General features: G+C 43.1%; 1 protein-coding gene across 2 annotated transcripts in view; it reads right to left on the reverse strand.

The window, feature by feature from the left end:
* SEC24D (SEC24 homolog D, COPII coat complex component) overlaps positions 1 to 16,745 on the reverse strand; it is a 134,073-nt gene that overhangs the window by 22,727 nt on the left and 94,601 nt on the right. For both annotated transcript variants that reach the window (XM_060177118.1, XM_060177122.1), the window contains exons 12-16: positions 15,664 to 15,855; positions 14,263 to 14,356; positions 8,730 to 8,846; positions 4,011 to 4,181; positions 40 to 136 (exon numbers count right to left, since the gene is read on the reverse strand). In XM_060177118.1, coding sequence (XP_060033101.1) covers positions 40 to 136; positions 4,011 to 4,181; positions 8,730 to 8,846; positions 14,263 to 14,356; positions 15,664 to 15,855 — 671 coding nt within the window. The remainder of the gene's footprint in view (positions 1 to 39; positions 137 to 4,010; positions 4,182 to 8,729; positions 8,847 to 14,262; positions 14,357 to 15,663; positions 15,856 to 16,745) is intronic.

The raw sequence follows: 16,745 nt of genomic DNA on the forward strand, positions 1-16,745 counted from the left end.
AACAACCAGAGGCCTGAAAAAACATAAGATGAAAATTACCTGTGCTGGTACGAACTCTCATGATTGCATCAAATCCGATTTTCTTTTCTATGTCATTTCTCAGGTCATTCAAAAACTGTTGACTATCCAAGTGTAACTAAAAAAGTAAAACAAGATCAATGTCCACCAGATGGCAGTATAAAATAACAAATACAATTAACATTAACAAAAAAATTTTTTTTTAAATTTATTTAAAAAAGGAGACATTAACAAAACCATAGGATAAGAGGGGTACAACTCCACACAGTTCCCACCACCAGATCTCCATATCTCATTGTCTCCCCTGATAGCTTTCCTATTCTTTATCCCTCTGGGAGTATGGACCCAAGGTCATTGTGGGATGCAGAAGGTGGCAGGTCTGGCTTCTGTAATTGCTTCCCCACTAAACGTGGCATTGACTGGTCGATCCATGCTCCCAGCCTGCCTCTCTTTCCCTAGTAGGGTGGGGTTCTGGGGAAGCGGAGCTCCAGGACACAAGGGTGGGGTTGTCTGTCCAAGGAAGTACGGTTGGCATCATGCTAGCATCTGGAACCTGGTGGCTGAAAAGAGAGTTAACATACAAAGCCAAACAAATTGTTGACCAATCATGGACCTAAAGGCTGGAATAGTGAAGAGAAGAGTTGGGGAGGGGTCCTCCATTTTGTAGATAGCTAGTAGGCATATTTTAGTTATATTTCAAAGGGCCTATAGTTATACTAGTTTTTTCCCCCTCCTCTGAGCCTGAAATCTGATATGCAGCTGGATCCAATGTGATGATAACAATAACTATCTATTGTCTTCTTGAACCCTAAGACAGCAGGAACCTCACATTTCCACTATAGAGCCTGTATTTCCCCCAGTCCTGGAACCTTAGGGTGGGGCTCACTTTCTTGCACGCTTCTCTCAATTCATACCAAATAATATTGCATTCGCCGATCCCAACCTAATCAACGCAACGAGTGCCACCTCAGCATGCTTCACTTCAGACTGTGTCCAGAGACTTCACGTGTGGAATGACAACCCTTCAGCTTTATTACTGGGGTGAGACTTTTTCTTTCACAGTATTCTCTAATTCCATTCAAGGTGGTTCACTTCCTAACAAAGTCCCAAAACCTAGATATAGACCATGTCCCGTGAGATAGAGTATATGTTCACATGTATCCATAAACTAGGGCAAAATATATACCTGAAAGCAAAAGTACACAATAGTCTGCAGTGAATCAGTATAAAGTTCATAATAAAATAGTATCTAATTAGACTTAGATATCCTCCTCACCTACTTCCTATTACAGTTCTCTCACTCCAAAGTTAACCTTAGCAAAGCAAGGACTGCAAAAGCTGAATAAGGGCAAGAGACTGGCATACTATAATGATGACTCTTTAGTCACTATCAGGCCACCCCATCAGCTGGGGTTCTATTTGGGGAGTCCTGAGATTCCCAAACAGACATGATGGGCCTAGACCTTGAATAAATCCCTCTCTCCATTGTTACAGGTCATCTCTATCAAGGACAACAAAAAAGACCCCTTTCTGGGCTCCCCATAGGACCTTGGCCTCAATTTGGATCAGCAACAGTAGAGAATGTTCCATCCTCCAAAGGGAGGATGGACAACATACTCTATGCTACACCTGAGGAAGATGGGTCCTGATATTGGGGCAGCTTGGAATGTTCCTACTCATGACCACAGAATGTGAGCTCAGATCTACAGGGATGCAGAGGTCACATAGGCTCCTAAGCTGAATATGGGCCCCAGATCACATGAAAGCAATGGGGTTTACAGTCAACAATATTTATATCCCTTCCCCATATTGGGGAGCTACTCTCTTCCCTGATCCAGCTTTCTGTCCCTTTTCCAGCCATGACATCACCTCTCCAGACAATTATATATATATATATATATATATATATATATATATATATATATTTATTTATATTTATATCTTGATTCAAACCCAGTTTCACCCAGAAACCTTGGAAAAGTTTCTTTGAACTTTATCAGCTTTATTTCCATTCAATTAAAAATAATTTTAGTTGTCGATATCAACAGGTGTTAATAAAATAGATTCTAACAGTGCTAACATATATCCCACGTAGATACGTCAACCAGAGGCACCTTAACTAACCAGCTCCCTGACTGCTCAGTGAGTTTGGGGAAAGGAATTGGTAGACATGGCTCAGAAACTTTTGCGTTTTCTTCAGAGTTCAAGGCTTTATCCACTGTGCCACCTCCAGGATTGTTTTGCATTTTCTTTCTGGGGAGTCATGCTGTCTGCCTCTGGACATAGTAAAATTTCAAAGAACAGGGGCTCATAGGCGAAGTTATGACAGTGTCGATTTTTGCTTCCATCTTTGTTTGTCACAGGGAAAGGGAAGCATCAACAGTCCCGTCTGCCCAAAAAATTTGGTACACTAGTACTGATATTCTGACCATCCTGACTCTCAGTTCCTTCTGGAAGAGTGAGGTAAAATTTCAACAATTGAAAATAGTCATTTTTCAAAACATATCTAATATGAATGATAAAACTAAACAGAGACCCCAAATCTTCATCTGCAAGATTCCAGCCTTTAGGTTCATAATTAGTCAACAAACTGTTTGGCTTTGTATGTTAACTATTTTTTGTTTCAGCCACCAGGTTCCAGATGCTAACATGATGCCAACCGGACTTCCCTGGGCAGAGGACCCTATCATGTGTCCTGAAGCCCTGCCTCCCCAGATCCCTGACCCACTGGGGAAAGAGAGACAGGCTGGGAGTATGGACCTGTCAAGGCCTACGTTCAGCAGGGAAACAATTACAGAAGCCAGGCCTTCCACCTTCAGGACCCCATAATGACCCAGGGTCCATACTCCCAGAGGGTTAAAGGATAGGAAAGCTATCGGGGAAGGGGATGGGGTATGAAGTTCTGGTAGTGGGAATTGCACCCCTCTTATCCTATGGTCTTGTCAGTGTTTCCATTTTATAAATAAATATATATATATATATATATATTATCGGGAGTTGGGCAGTAGCACGGTGGGTTAAGTGCAGGTGGCACAAAGTGCAAGGACCGGCAGTAGGATCTCAGTTCCAGCCCCCGGCTCCCCATCTATAGGGGAGTCACTTCACAGGCGGTGAAGCAGGTCTGCAGGTGTCTATCTTTCTCTCCTCCTCTCTGTCTTCCCCCCTCCTCTCTCCATTTCTCTCTGTCCTGTCCAACAACGACAACAACAATAAAACAACAAGGACAACAAAAGGGAATAAATAAATAATAAAAAACATTATTTAAAATATATCTTTCCTCATCACAGATTTTTTTCCCCTTTATTGGGGGGATTAATGGTTTACAGTCACTAGTATAATACAATAGTTGGTAACATTTCTCAGCTTTCCACATAACACTCTAACCCGCGCCCCCATCCTCCTCAGCCATCCTGTTCCAGGACCTGAACACTCCACCCTCACGCCAACCCGGAGTTCTTTACTTCGGTGCAATACACCACTCATCACAGATCTTCACCTTGATACTTAACCCTGAAACTAAGTGAGCAGAAACTTCTGCCCAGCACTTGGGGAGCGGGAGAGTGGCTGCTTAACCAGATTTCCCATTTTCCGTCTGCTCTTGAAGCCGCATGTTAGTTGGCAGCTTTCTTGACCCGTGGTCTAAGCAGCAGAAATAAAATGGCGGTAAAGATTCTAGGGAAGTCGGGCGGTAGCGCAGCGGGTTAAGTGCAGGTGGCACAAAGTGCAACGACTGGTGTAAGGATCCCGGTTTGAGCCCCCGGCTCCCCACCTGCAGGGGAGTCGCTTCACGGGAGGTGAAGCAGGTCTGCAGGTGTCTTTCTCTCCCCCTCTCCGTCTTCCCCTCCTCTCTCCATTTCTCTCTGTCCTATCCAATAACAACGACAACATCAATAATAATAATGACTATAACAATAAAACAACAAGGGCAACAAAAGGGAATAAATGAATATTTTGAAAAAAAGATTCTAGGGGAGCACCCTGTTGACACTTACCTGGAAGTTGTTGTACTTGTACAAGGTGCCTCCTGTGAGCTGAGGCACGAGTCCCAACGAGGCCACATCCACGTACTGATTGGGGAAGAGGAAGAGTGTCACACAGCAGCCGTTGGTCACGCAGTCCTTGGCTAGTGAGTCGTAGACATTTGTTTGGGGCTGGAAAAGTATCTGAGGGAAAAGAGACAAGAAAGGAAAAGGAAAAACCACAAAGTATGTTGATTTAAAACTGAAATTAAGAAAAAAAAAAAAAGGGAGTCGGGCGGTAGCGCAGCAGGTTAAGCACAGGTGGCACAAAGCGTAAGGACAGGCATAAGGATCCTGGTTTGAGCCCCCGGCTCCCCACCTTCAGGGGAGTCATTTCACAGGTGGTGAAGCAGGTCTGCAGGTGTCTGTCTTTCTCTCCCCTTCTCTATCTTCCCCTCCTCTCTCCATTTCTCTGTCTATCCAAAAACAACAATAATAACTACAACAGAAATTTTAAAAAGGCAACAAAAGGGAATATATAAAAAAAAAAAGCTGGGAGCTAGGTGGTAGCGCAGCGGGTTAAGTGCAGGTGGTGCAAAATGCAAAGACCAGCTTAAGGATCCTGGTTTGAGCCCCCAGCTCCCCACCTGCAGGGGAGTCGCTTCACAGGTCTGAAGGTGTCTATCTTTCTCTCCCCCTCTCTGTCTTCCCCTCCTCTCTCCATTTCTCTCTGTCCTATCCAATAACTACAATAATAAAAAAAAATTGAAAAGAAAAAAAATAACTTAAATTTCTGGGCTGGGCGGTGGCACATCAGATAGAACAGACATGCCGCAATACAAAAGGACTGTGGTTCAAACCCACCAGGTTCCACTTGCAGGGGGAAAGCTTCAGGAATGGCGAAGCAGGGCTTTGGGTATCTCTTTTTTCTCTCTCCATCCCGTTTTTAAGTTTCTAAATTATCTTTACTTGTTTATTGGATAGAGACAGCCAAAAATCAAGAGGGAAGTGGGTGATAGGGAGAAAGACAGAGAGACACTTGCAACACTGCTTCACTACTCCTAAAGCTTTCCCCCCCTGCAGGTGGGGAACAGGGGCTTGAACCTGGGTCCTGAGCACTGTAATGTGAGTGCTCAACCAGGTGCACCACCTCTCCTTTTTTTTTTTTTTTTTACCTCCAGGGCCACCATGAATCCTCCTGGAGGCCTTTTCCCCACCCCTTTTTTGCCCTTGTTGTTTTTTTTTTTTTCCTCCTCCAGGGTTATTGCTGGGCTCGGTGCCTGCACCATGAATCCACCGCTCCTAGAGGCCATTTTTTCCCCCCTTTTGTTGCCCTTGTTGTAGCTTCGTTGTGGTTATTATTATTGCCCTTGTTGACACAATTCGTTGTTGGATAGGACAGAGAGAAATGGAGAGAGGAGGGGAAGACAGAGAAGGGGAGAGAAAGACAGACACCTGCAGACCTGCTTCACCGCCCGTGAAGCGACTCCCCTGCAGGTGGGGAGCCGGGGGCTCAAACCGGGATCCTTACTCGGGTCCCTGCGCTTTGCGCCACATGCACTTAACCCACTGTGCTACCGCCCGATCCCCGCCCTTGTTGTTTTATCATTGCTGTGGTTATTATTATTGTTGTTATTAATGTCATTGTTGTTGGATAGGACAGAGAGAAATGGAGAGAGGGGAAGACAGAGAGGAGGAGAGAAAGTCAGACACCTGCAAACTTGCTTCACCACTTGTGAAGCGGCCCCACTGCGGGTGGGGAGCCGGGGGCTTGAACCAGGATCCTTATGCCATTTCTTGCACTTAAGGCCACGTGTGCTTAACCCGCTGCACTACCACCCGACCCCAGCTCTCTCCCTTTTTTATCTCCCTCTTCCCTCTCAATTTCTGTCTCTATCCAAAATAAATAAATAAATAAATAAATAAGATTAAGAAAACCCTTATATTTCTATTGAATTTTTACTGAATTTCTGTTGTTGAAACAAAGATCTATATTTTTTTCAGTGAAGTGAAATGAAATGAACTGAAGAAATGAATTGCAGAACTAGTTTCAGCAGAGCTGTCATTTGTCCCTGACCTTTGAAGTATAGTTTGTGTGGAAAAAAAAAAGTTTTTTCTTGGCAAAGCTGGGGCTACACTCTACACTTCTGCACACTGCTTGCTCATTCATTCATCCATTCATCCATTCACTCATTCATTCAGAGATAACACAGCACCAGTGCCATAGCACCTCCAGTATGGGGCCAGGGCTTGAATGTGGGCAACATGTATGGCAAGACCCTCGCCTTACCCCAGGTGATAGCTCTCTGGCCTTAGTTCTTTGTAACGGAGTTCCAGGAATGAAACCCCGGGACTACTGAATGCATTCTAACGCTAAGTCATCACTCTCAAGTCAATTTTTATTTGTTATTTTAAGACTCGCACACACCTACAGTCTCTGGCATTCCATAGTCCTAGGGGTGAAACTCAGGGCTCAGTGAGTGGAAGATGTGCACTCTACCCAGTGTGTCATCTCCCAGGCCCCTTGTGTACGGTTTGGTTTGATTCTGCAGCAACTGATCTGCCACAACTCCACCAAACCCAGAGGGCACAATACACTTGTCTGGTGTCCGATGGCCAGTTGTGGTCTCACCGTCCCACTGATGTGCCCCACAGCTCCGCTGACTGAGAATCTGTGTAAAGCACATGGTGAGCTTCAGGCAGTGTTCCTGCTACCTCTGGGCTGAAGCCACAGGATACAGCCTATGTGCTCCTTCTACTTGTCTTTCTGCATTTCCCCCACACACTTATGTGGATCGTACATAACAAAAACTATTATTGGGCTATTGGAAAAATCATGACTCATTTCTGCATAGAAAAACATAGACTTAGGGAGTCGGGCGGTAGCACAGCAGGTTAAGCGCAGGTGGTGAAAAGCCCAAGGACTGGCGTAAAGAGCCCCTGGCTCCCCTCCTGCAGGGGGGTTGCTTCACAAGTGGTGAAGCACGTCTGCAGGTGTCTTTTTCTCCCCCTGTCTTCCCTTCCTCTCTCCATTTCATTCTGTCCTATCCAAAACAAACAAGCAAACAAACAAACAAAAGTACAGACTTAAAGGGCTGGAGAGTCAGCATAGTGGTTATGCAAAAATACTTTCAAGCCTGAGGCTCTGAAATCCTAGGTTCAATTCCCAGCACCATCAGAAGCCAGTCTCTGATATCTGATTACTGTAAAAAATGGCGACTAATCCCTAGCACTGCAAAAACGGTATCATCTGTTTTCCATCTACACCATGCCTCGGCCTCGCGTGAGCTTAATGTGCAGCTTGGCGATACGAGAATCCGGCATGAAGCCCAGCCAGTCTATCTTGGCGTTACTCTCGATCGCACCCTGTCATTTCACGAACATCTCATAAAAACTGCAGCAAAGGTGGGCGCGAGGAATAACATCATTGCAAGACTGGCCAGCTCCTCATGGGGCGCGAGTGCTTCCACACTACGATGATCCTCTCTGGCATTATGCTATTCCACTGCAGAATACTGTGCCCCAGTATGGTTCCGTAGCCCCCATGTCCACCTGGTCAATTCCAAATTATATTCCTCCATGAGGATAATTTCTGGAACCATCCGTTCCACCCCGGTTCCATGGCTGCCAGTTCTTAGCAACATCGCCCCGCCAGATATTTGTCGGGATGCGGCATCATCTAAGTTCATTTCCCACGTCTACGCTCGACCGGACCTGCCAATATACGCGGATATCTTCGCCCACCCTGTCCAACGCTTGACGTCTCGTCACCCAATCTGGTCCCCTATGCCTACACTGAACTTCTCTGTTCCAGTCTCTTGGAAACAGAGTTGGCAGTCAGCTGAGGTCAAGAACAAACACCTCATCACAGACCCCTGCAAGCGTCAACCCGGCTTTGACCTAGCATGTTATGATTGGGCCCTCCTCAATCGCTATTGAACAGGCCATGGCCGGTGCGCCGCTATGTTCCATCGCTGGGGAGCCAGAGACGACCTGAACTGCCCCTGCGGCTCCAGACAGACTATGACCCACATAGTCAACGACTGCCACCTCTCCAGATTCAAAGGAGGTCTCGAAACTTTACATCAGGCTCAACCTGACGCTGTTGACTGGCTACGGAAGAAGGGCAAACGCTAGAAGAAGAAGAAGCCAGATCTGAGCAGTACTCTGATATCTCTCTCTCTCCATATATATTAAAATAAATATTAAAAAAACAGAAAAACATATCATGACTTTTTCAAAACCTCAGTAACTTAGGGATATTTTACATATCAGTTTTTTGGGAATACTGTTATTTCCTAAATTAATTACAATTCAAAATATCCCGATTATGCAGTGTCCTTGATGTGTACATTATATTTAGCATCTCTCTCTCTTCTTTATATTGGGGGCATATTTTCTCTTCTTTTTAATATTTATTTATTTATGTTCCTTTTTGTTCCCCTTGTTTTTATTGTTGTTGTAGTCATCATTGTTGGATAGGACAGAGAGAAAGGGACAGAGGAGGGGAAGACAGAGAGGGGGAGAGAAAGATAAGACACCTGCAGACCTGCTTCACTGCCTGTGAAGCGACTCCCCTGCAGGTGGGGAGCGGGAGCTCGAACCGGGATCCTCATGCCGGTCCTTGAGCTTTGTGCCACGTGTGCTTAACCCGCTGTGCTACTGCCTGACTCCCTGGAGGCATATTTTCTTTTGGCTCCTTTTCAATAACTGACGTAAGAATATTCTAAAGAGCAAATGTTTACAGAATACCTTCTCTTTGTCAGTGTTCACCAGCTTTTTGTCATCTCTGTTTTTGAGTTTCCCTGGTGCTTCAGCCGTTGGCAGGGAAGAATGGAAAATGAACAGCTTCCCAGGACAGTCTGCTGCCTAAAAAACAAAGCAAGCAAACAAACAAAATCACAGAGATGTCTTATATGTGAAAATCTTAATTTTAAGAGATCAGAAAATAAATGAAAATAGAGGTAACCTTCCATGTGTCCTGAACTTATACAGACATCTCACCTAATCATCACAGCAACTCAATTCATGATTTCCATTTATAGACTGAGAAAGTGACCCTTCAAAAGGATAAGGGTTTTACCTAATACCTCCAAAAAGAGGTGTGTGTGTGGGGAAGGATGCTTGGGCAGTGGAACACCCAGTTAAGTGCATATATCACCAACCTCAAGGACCCGAGTTTGAGCTCCCGCTCCCCACTTGCAGGAGGCTGTGTCAGTCTCTCCTTCTCTCTATCTCCCCATCCTCTTTCAGTGTCTCTCAGTCCTATATAACAAAAAAAAAAGGGAGTCGGGCGGTAGCGCAGCGGGTTAAGCGCAGGTGGCGCAAAGCACAAGGACCGGCATGAGGATCCCGGTTCGAACCCCGGCTCCCCGCCTGCAGGGGAGTCGCTTCACAGGCAGTGAAGCAGGTCTGCAGGTGTCTATCTTTCTCTCCCCCTCTCTGTCTTCCCCTCCTCTCTCCATTTCTCTCTGTCTTATCCAACAACGACAACAACAACAATAACTACAACAATAAAACAACAAGGGCAACAAAAGGGAATAAATAAATAAAATAAAGATTAAAAAAAAAGAGACAGAAAGAAAAAAAACAAAACAGCTGCCAGGAGAAGTGGATTTGTGCTAATATCCAGCAATAACCTTGGTGGCAATAAAAATAAAAACATTTAAAAAAAGCTATTAAGATGACATGTTCTGGTAAAAATTCTGTTTTTACTTATACAGTTAAAATTTTATTTCCCCAACAAGTCTATCTAAAATATGATATATAACCTTAAGTTGTGATCATAATGCAAAGACTTGATTAATTTCAGGGGAAAATTCTAGCCTACAGGTCTATCACGTGACATAAAAATATAATTAACTTTTTCTAAAAAGAGAAAAAAGGACTCATACTTAATTTTTCTTTATGTCATAGCTATTAGTTATAGATTTCTGATTTGGTTAATCATATAATATGAATCTTTTTTTTTAAAGCCTAAAGCCTTTTTTTCTTTTTTAAAAATTAAAATATATTTATTTTCCCTTTTGTTGCCCTCGTTTTTTTACTGTTGTAGTTATTATTGTTGTTGTTACTGATGTCATCGTTGTTAGACAGGGCAGAAATGGAGAGAAGAGGGGAAGACAGAGAGAGAGAGAGAAAGATAGATACCTGCAGACCTGGGGGCTCGAACTGGGATCCTTATACTGGTCCTTGGGCTTGAAGGGAGACAGAGAGAAATTGAGATGGGAGGGGGAGACAGAGAGGAGAAAAAAACAGAGAGACACCTGCAGCCCTGCTTCACCACTTATGAAGCTTTCTCCCTGCTGGTGGGGGCCAGGGGCTTGAAACCAGGTCCTTGTGCACTATAATGTATGCACTTAGCCAGGTGTGCCACATGTTGGTCCCTATAAAACCTTTTTGTAACTGTGGCAATAAAATAAAAAGTCCATGTGGCATTTATAATGCTACAGAGCCCTATAATTTCTTTGCTTCCTTTCTGACATTTTATTATAGATTTTTAAAAATTTTATTTTATTAGTGATATAATAATGATCGACGAGGTTGTGGTATAACAGGGGTACAATTCCATACAGTTTCCACCACCAGAGTACCGTATCCCATCCCTTCCATTAAAAAGTTCCATATTCTCCAATTTGTAATAGCCAAAACCTGGAAGCAATCCAGGTGTCCAACAACAGATGAGTGGCTGAGCAAGTTGCGGTCTATATACACAATGGACTACTACTCAGCTATTAAAAATAGTGATTTCACCTTGTTAACCCCATCTTGGATGGAGCTTGGAAGGAATCATATTAAGTGAGATAAGTCAGGAACAAAAGGAAGAATATGGGATGATCTCACTCGTAGACACAAGATCAGAAGGGAAAACACTAAGCAGAACTGGGGCTGGAGCTGGTGTATTGCACCCAAGTGAAAGACTCTGGGGGAGGTGGGGATGGGAAGGAGGGCTCAGGTTGTGGAACATGATGGCAGAGGAGGACCTAGTGGGGGTTGTGTTGTTATGTGGAAATGTTATACATGTACAAATCATTGTACTTTACTGTCGACTGTAAACCATTAATCCCCCAAGAAAGAAATTAAAAAAAAATGACACTGTAGCATATTTTCATATAGGCTATTGCCTTCTACAGAGCCAGGGTTCCCTGGAAAAGGGAGTAGGGCATGAATTTTCGACGGTGTGGTTCTCCAGCCCCCACTCTGCCAGGTATACGGGTGTCTTTCATTGTTGGTGCTCCGTTAACATTTGTGGAAAGGATGTTGTTGTTGACCTTGAAATCAAGTTTAGGGATAGATAAAGATAACTTGAAAAACGAACAAAACAAAACCACTCAATTTTCCATAGCCAGGTTGTTAGGGCACAGAATTAAGCATATATGAGACGTCTGGAGTTGATCCCTTGGCCCATGTGTGCTGACATGATGCTCTGGTTCCTGTGTTCTCTCTCCTATCCTTTCTTTCTCGCTCATCTCAAATCAATAAAATATATAACAATATATTTTCCTCATAATAATGCACTTCAAGCATAGCCCTCCAGAAATGTCAGATTCTTAACCTAAGACCTCTTGATCTAATTTTCTGGTGGAGCAAAGAGCTAGTTTAGAAAATGTTCTTTGGCCAAGTTAAGAAATAATGCCAGAAATTCACATATAGTTGAGTTATGAGCGCCCAATTTGGAAAGAGATGGAGATTTTTGAAAGACTGTATGGGAAAAGACACAAAGAGTAGATAGACGGTGCTGCAGACAGGAAAGCATTTACGACAGAAAACAGTGCAGCGGTGAGGTTAGTTCAAAGACCCAAGAAAACAGGCCAAAGAACTTTCCAAACAGTTAAACTTTATCTCTATGACATTAGCACTTTTTTTTTTTTTTGGTTAGTTTTTGTCTACTCTGCTTTGTTTCAAAGCCTTTATTATAGCTGACTATTAGAGGTTTTTTTACTTGGCATCTATCTCATAGCAGGTTTAGCTATAATTCAAGTTGTGGTGGGGGGTCCAGTTCTAAAACAGCCTATTTGGACATACAATAAGAAATGTTATGCTTTGATGTTCTAGCTTCAACTCCCTATTCTCCTGAGCTCTTCAGCTGAGGGGTGCAGGCAGGCCTGGGCTTGCATTTACTCTTGGCCCTTCTCCCCTGCTTCTCTGGTGGGACTACAAGCAATAGGTCACTACTAGAGAGTCACACCTTCTACGGGGTAAGCCCTGTAGAGGCAGAAACAGATGTGCACTGCTTTGGAAAACAGTCACGTAGTAAAACTGTTTCAAGGGTGAATGAATAATGGGAGTTATTCAGTACTTCAGTGCTTCCTTGCAAATCTTCAGGAACACCTAACTGTTAAGTGATTTCTAGGAACTATCTAGTAGCCTTGTACGGAAGTTGCACACATTTGAAATCTGATGTGGTCATCACAAAGAACCTGAGAGGATGGCAAGATGAGATGATGGTCAGATGTAGTTTAATCATACACATTCCAGACACCCCCTGCCCCACAACTACTTCTCTCTCTTTCTCTCTCTCACACAAACAACTTATCCTATTTAGATTTTTTTTTTCTTTATCCAAACCTGGAAAAGTTACTATGAAACAAAAAACAGTAGCATTTTATGCCTTTATACAAAAGATAAGGCCAGAGGAAACGAAACGGTAAGGACACATCTAGCCTGTTATTCAGATCTTTACTGACAGTTTAGGGGAAAGGAAACACACAAGTCAGACTGTGTGTAATAACGGATTCCAGGATGACAGCTAGAGAATCTTTCTGTATGTAAGAAAATGAATAGTAAAGACATAATGGCTTCACCGGATGTTCTACAAGAGAAACATCCCTTATAGTGTGACCCCTGAGTTTAACCAGTAAAAGCTTAAAAGCAAGAAATCAATTTGTGGCTAAATGAAAGGTCTCAGTAAGGAATTTTTCAGAAAGGGCTTTTTCTTCTTCTTTTTTAAATTTTTATTTATTGCCTTGTGTTGCCCTTGTTGTTTTACTGTTGTAGTTATTGTTGTTATTGATGTTGTTGTTGTTGGATAGGACAGAGAGAAATGGAGAGAGGAGGGGAAGACAGAGATGGGGAGAGAAAGACAGACACCTGCAGACCAGCTTCACCGCCTGTGAAGTGACCTTCCTGCAGGTGGGGAGCTGGGGGCTCGAACCGGGAGCCTTACGCTGGTCCTTGCTTCATGCCACATGCGCTTAACCTGCTGCGCCCAGACTTCCCCAGAAAGGGCTTTTTCGTTGATTCCCCTTTCTTCAGATTACAGGGCGGTAGCATCAAGGTTATACAAAGACTTTCATGCCTGAGGCATCAAAGAGCTCAGATTCAACCTCCCAGCAGCACCATCAACCAGAATTGAGCAGTTTTCTTGGAGGGAAAATAAATAAATAAATAAATGAATAAATAAATAAAGGGAGGGAGGGAGGGAAGGTAGGAAGAAAGAAAGGGAGGGAGGAAATGACTTAATTAACCAGGGAGGCTTGGAGGACAGAACACATGGGCTTAATCTCTGGAACCACATATAATGGGAGTAGTGTTTGGTCTCCTTTATAACAATAAAGACATCTTTAAAAAGAAAGAAAAAAATATACAAAGGGGGGCCAGGAGGTGATGCACACAGTAGGAGGCCCAAGGACCCATGCAAGAATCCAGGGTTCCCCACCTGCAGGGGAGTATTTCACAAACGGTGAAGTAGATCTGCAGGTGTCTATTTCTCTCCCTCTCTATCTCCCCTCTCCTCTCTATTTCTCTCTGTCCAATGTAACAAAATGGAAAAAAAAAAAAAAAGAGAGAGAGGAGTGTCATTTGATTTCAGCTTCCCAGAGGGAAAGACAGCCAGTCTCAGGTCTGCGTTTGGCCTTGGTAGGACCCTCCTAGCATTCACATGTGAGGCCGACTGTGTGTCTGAAAACCCCAGTGGTGAGTGGACAGGCTGATTCGGACATTTTTTCTTTTCATACCTAGTGGTCCCGTACTTACTAAAATAGTTCAGAAAAAGTTCATACCAAAGCCAGAGGGAGGAGGAGCTAAGCTGGAAATCCTGACAACATCAGTTACTGGGGGTGCTTACAGTGCTGGAATGTAAACGCTAGGAGCAAAGTGTGGTTTGGCTGGGCCATTTCCTTCCGAGCTTTGTGAGGAAGTTTGGAATAGCCTACATGTTTTCACGGAGGCTGTTTCTCTTCTGTGCATGAAGACACAAGTGTGTGTATATGTGTGTGTGTGTGTGCGTGCGTGCGTGTGTTTGTGTGTCTTTCTTTACAAATGAAATTAGTTAGTTTCTTCTTACCTTTAGAGCTTCCATGCCAGCCTGGATGACAGGAGCAAAGACGGTCTCATTTTCATTGGAGTTTGCAAACATTTCTGGAATCTGGTCCAATAAGCTATAAAAGTAATGAACAAAAGACTAAATATTCAGCATATTTGTAACAAACCACTAAAATCTCAAGTCTAAACATATATGATAGTATTCGTATTTAAAAAAAAAATTATCTTTATTTATTGGATAGAAACAGCCAGAAATTGAGAGGGAAGGGGGTGACAGAGAGGGAAAGAGACAGACACCTGCAGCCCTGCCTCACCACTCATGAAACTTCCCCCTGCAGGTGGGAACCGGGGGCTCGAACCTGGGTCCTTGTGCACTGTGACATGTGCACTCAACCTGGTGCACCGGTAGTATCAGTCTTAACACCAAACTATGGGTAAATTTACCTATTTACCTATGGGTAAATTTCACAGGAGATGATATCCTGGCCTATGTCAGCACAGACATTTATGATTTGGTTAGGGAACTGACAAAATCATGTTCTTTGTATGTATCTTCTCTGCACACTGCATTCCTGGTCTCTTAGGTTATTAATCCTTGGACCAGTGAGCTAAATCTTTAGCTATCATCGTCATCACTCATTCACACTCAGGAAATACTGATTTTACCTTTGTAACAAATAGAAAGGACTGATAGGGTTGAGTGTGAGCGTTCAAAGAAATTTCTAGGGTAGCACAGCAGTTTAAGTGCACGTGGCGCAAAGTGCAAGGACCTGTGTAAGATTCCCAGTTCGAGCCCCTGGCTCCCCACCTGCACAGGGGTTGCTTCACATGAGGTGAAGCAGGTCTGCAGGTGTCTATCTTCCCCACCCCCTTCAGTTTTTCTTTGTCCTATCCAATAAAATGGGGGAAAAAAAGGCCGCCAAGAACAGTGGATTCGTAGTGCTGACACTGAGCCCCATCGATAACCCTGGAGACAAACACAAAGAAAAAATAAAGCCCTTGATAGAGGTCTGGGCAGTGGCCCACCCACTGAGTTGAGTGCCCACATTACTGAGCATGAAGATCTATGTTCAATCCTCTGGTCCCCACCTACAGGCGGGAGACTTCACAAGCAGTGGGACAGTTCTGCAAGTGTCTCTCTCTTCCCTCTCTTTTCTCCCTCCCTTTCTATTTCTCTGTCTCTATCAAAACAAAACAAAACAAAACAAAAAACGGGGGCAGAAAAAGGCTTCTGGAAGCAGCAGATTAACTGAACAGTTATGGAACCCCAAAGGCAACCCTGGTGGCAACAAACAAACAAACAAACAAACAAATTCCTTGCTAATGACAAAACAAGGTGATGTGATAGCATCACGGCACAATGTAGTTAGAAACGGACACCTAAGTTTAAGCTAAGTTCTACAGCCTCCCAGTTGGTGTTTACTTGTGAATCACAGCTTGAGATTCTTGGTAGTTGACGAGGAAACCATCCAACAAAGGAACAAAGATCTCTGCAACATCAGTCACCACCATCATCTGAGGCTGGGCCAGATTGCTCTTTACATTAAAGAAGTGCAGAACTTTGTTGTAGGTGATGAAACCCACTCGAATGGCAGAGGTCTCTTCTTGTTCTTCCCTATGAAAAGAGAAAAAGTGTTCAAGGTCCTTTCAGATATTTACAAAGAGAGGGAGGTTTCCATTAATAGCTAGTAAGCATACATTTCATAATTCCTTCCTTCCTCCCTCCCTCCCTCCCTTCCTTCCTTTCTTCTTTATTGGGGGATTAATGGTTTACAGTCGACAGTGAATGGCCTTCATTTCTATTACAAGGTGTAAAGAACATTGAGTTTTGGTGGTATGGGGACGAAGGTTACAACTTATAAATAAAAAAAAACTCTCAAAATATTCTAGGTAAAAAAGAATCTAATAGATATTATGGGAATATTTATTCATATTCATATTTTAATATACTCACTCTCAATCTATAGCAGTTACAAGCTTATTTCTTTCCATAAACAAGCCAGACTCATTACATTCTTTGTAAACAAGTCTTTCTTAGAAGCCACCAGAAGGTCCAAATTAAAAAATGAAATATCCCAAGCAAGAGAAAGGCATTTTGAGATTACTAATGGGACAACTATTTTCATTTTCTTTCTTCTTTCTTTCTTTCCTTCTTTCTTTCTTTCTTTCTTTCTTTCTTTCTTTCCTTTCCTTTTTTTTTTTTTTTTTTATCAAGAACGGACTTGTTCCTCTTGGAACAAGTGAGTCTTATACATTCTAAAGAATCTTGGTAGAAAACGACTAAGATTTTGAAAACTATGCAGCATATAAACACATAAAACATCACACACACATGTATAAACTAGCAACTTTATTTTGGAATTATTTGTTATTGGGGGAACATTTATAAGATAGTTAGCTCAAAGGTACAGTTTCACATCTACCCACCGACCATTTGCAAAAGCCATGGCAAAAAGAATAAAGAAGAACAATAACTAAAAGCAAACTTTCCTTTAGGAATCCCCT

This window comes from Erinaceus europaeus, chromosome 2, assembly GCF_950295315.1.
Source record: "Erinaceus europaeus chromosome 2, mEriEur2.1, whole genome shotgun sequence".
Lineage (NCBI taxonomy): Eukaryota > Metazoa > Chordata > Mammalia > Eulipotyphla > Erinaceidae > Erinaceus > Erinaceus europaeus.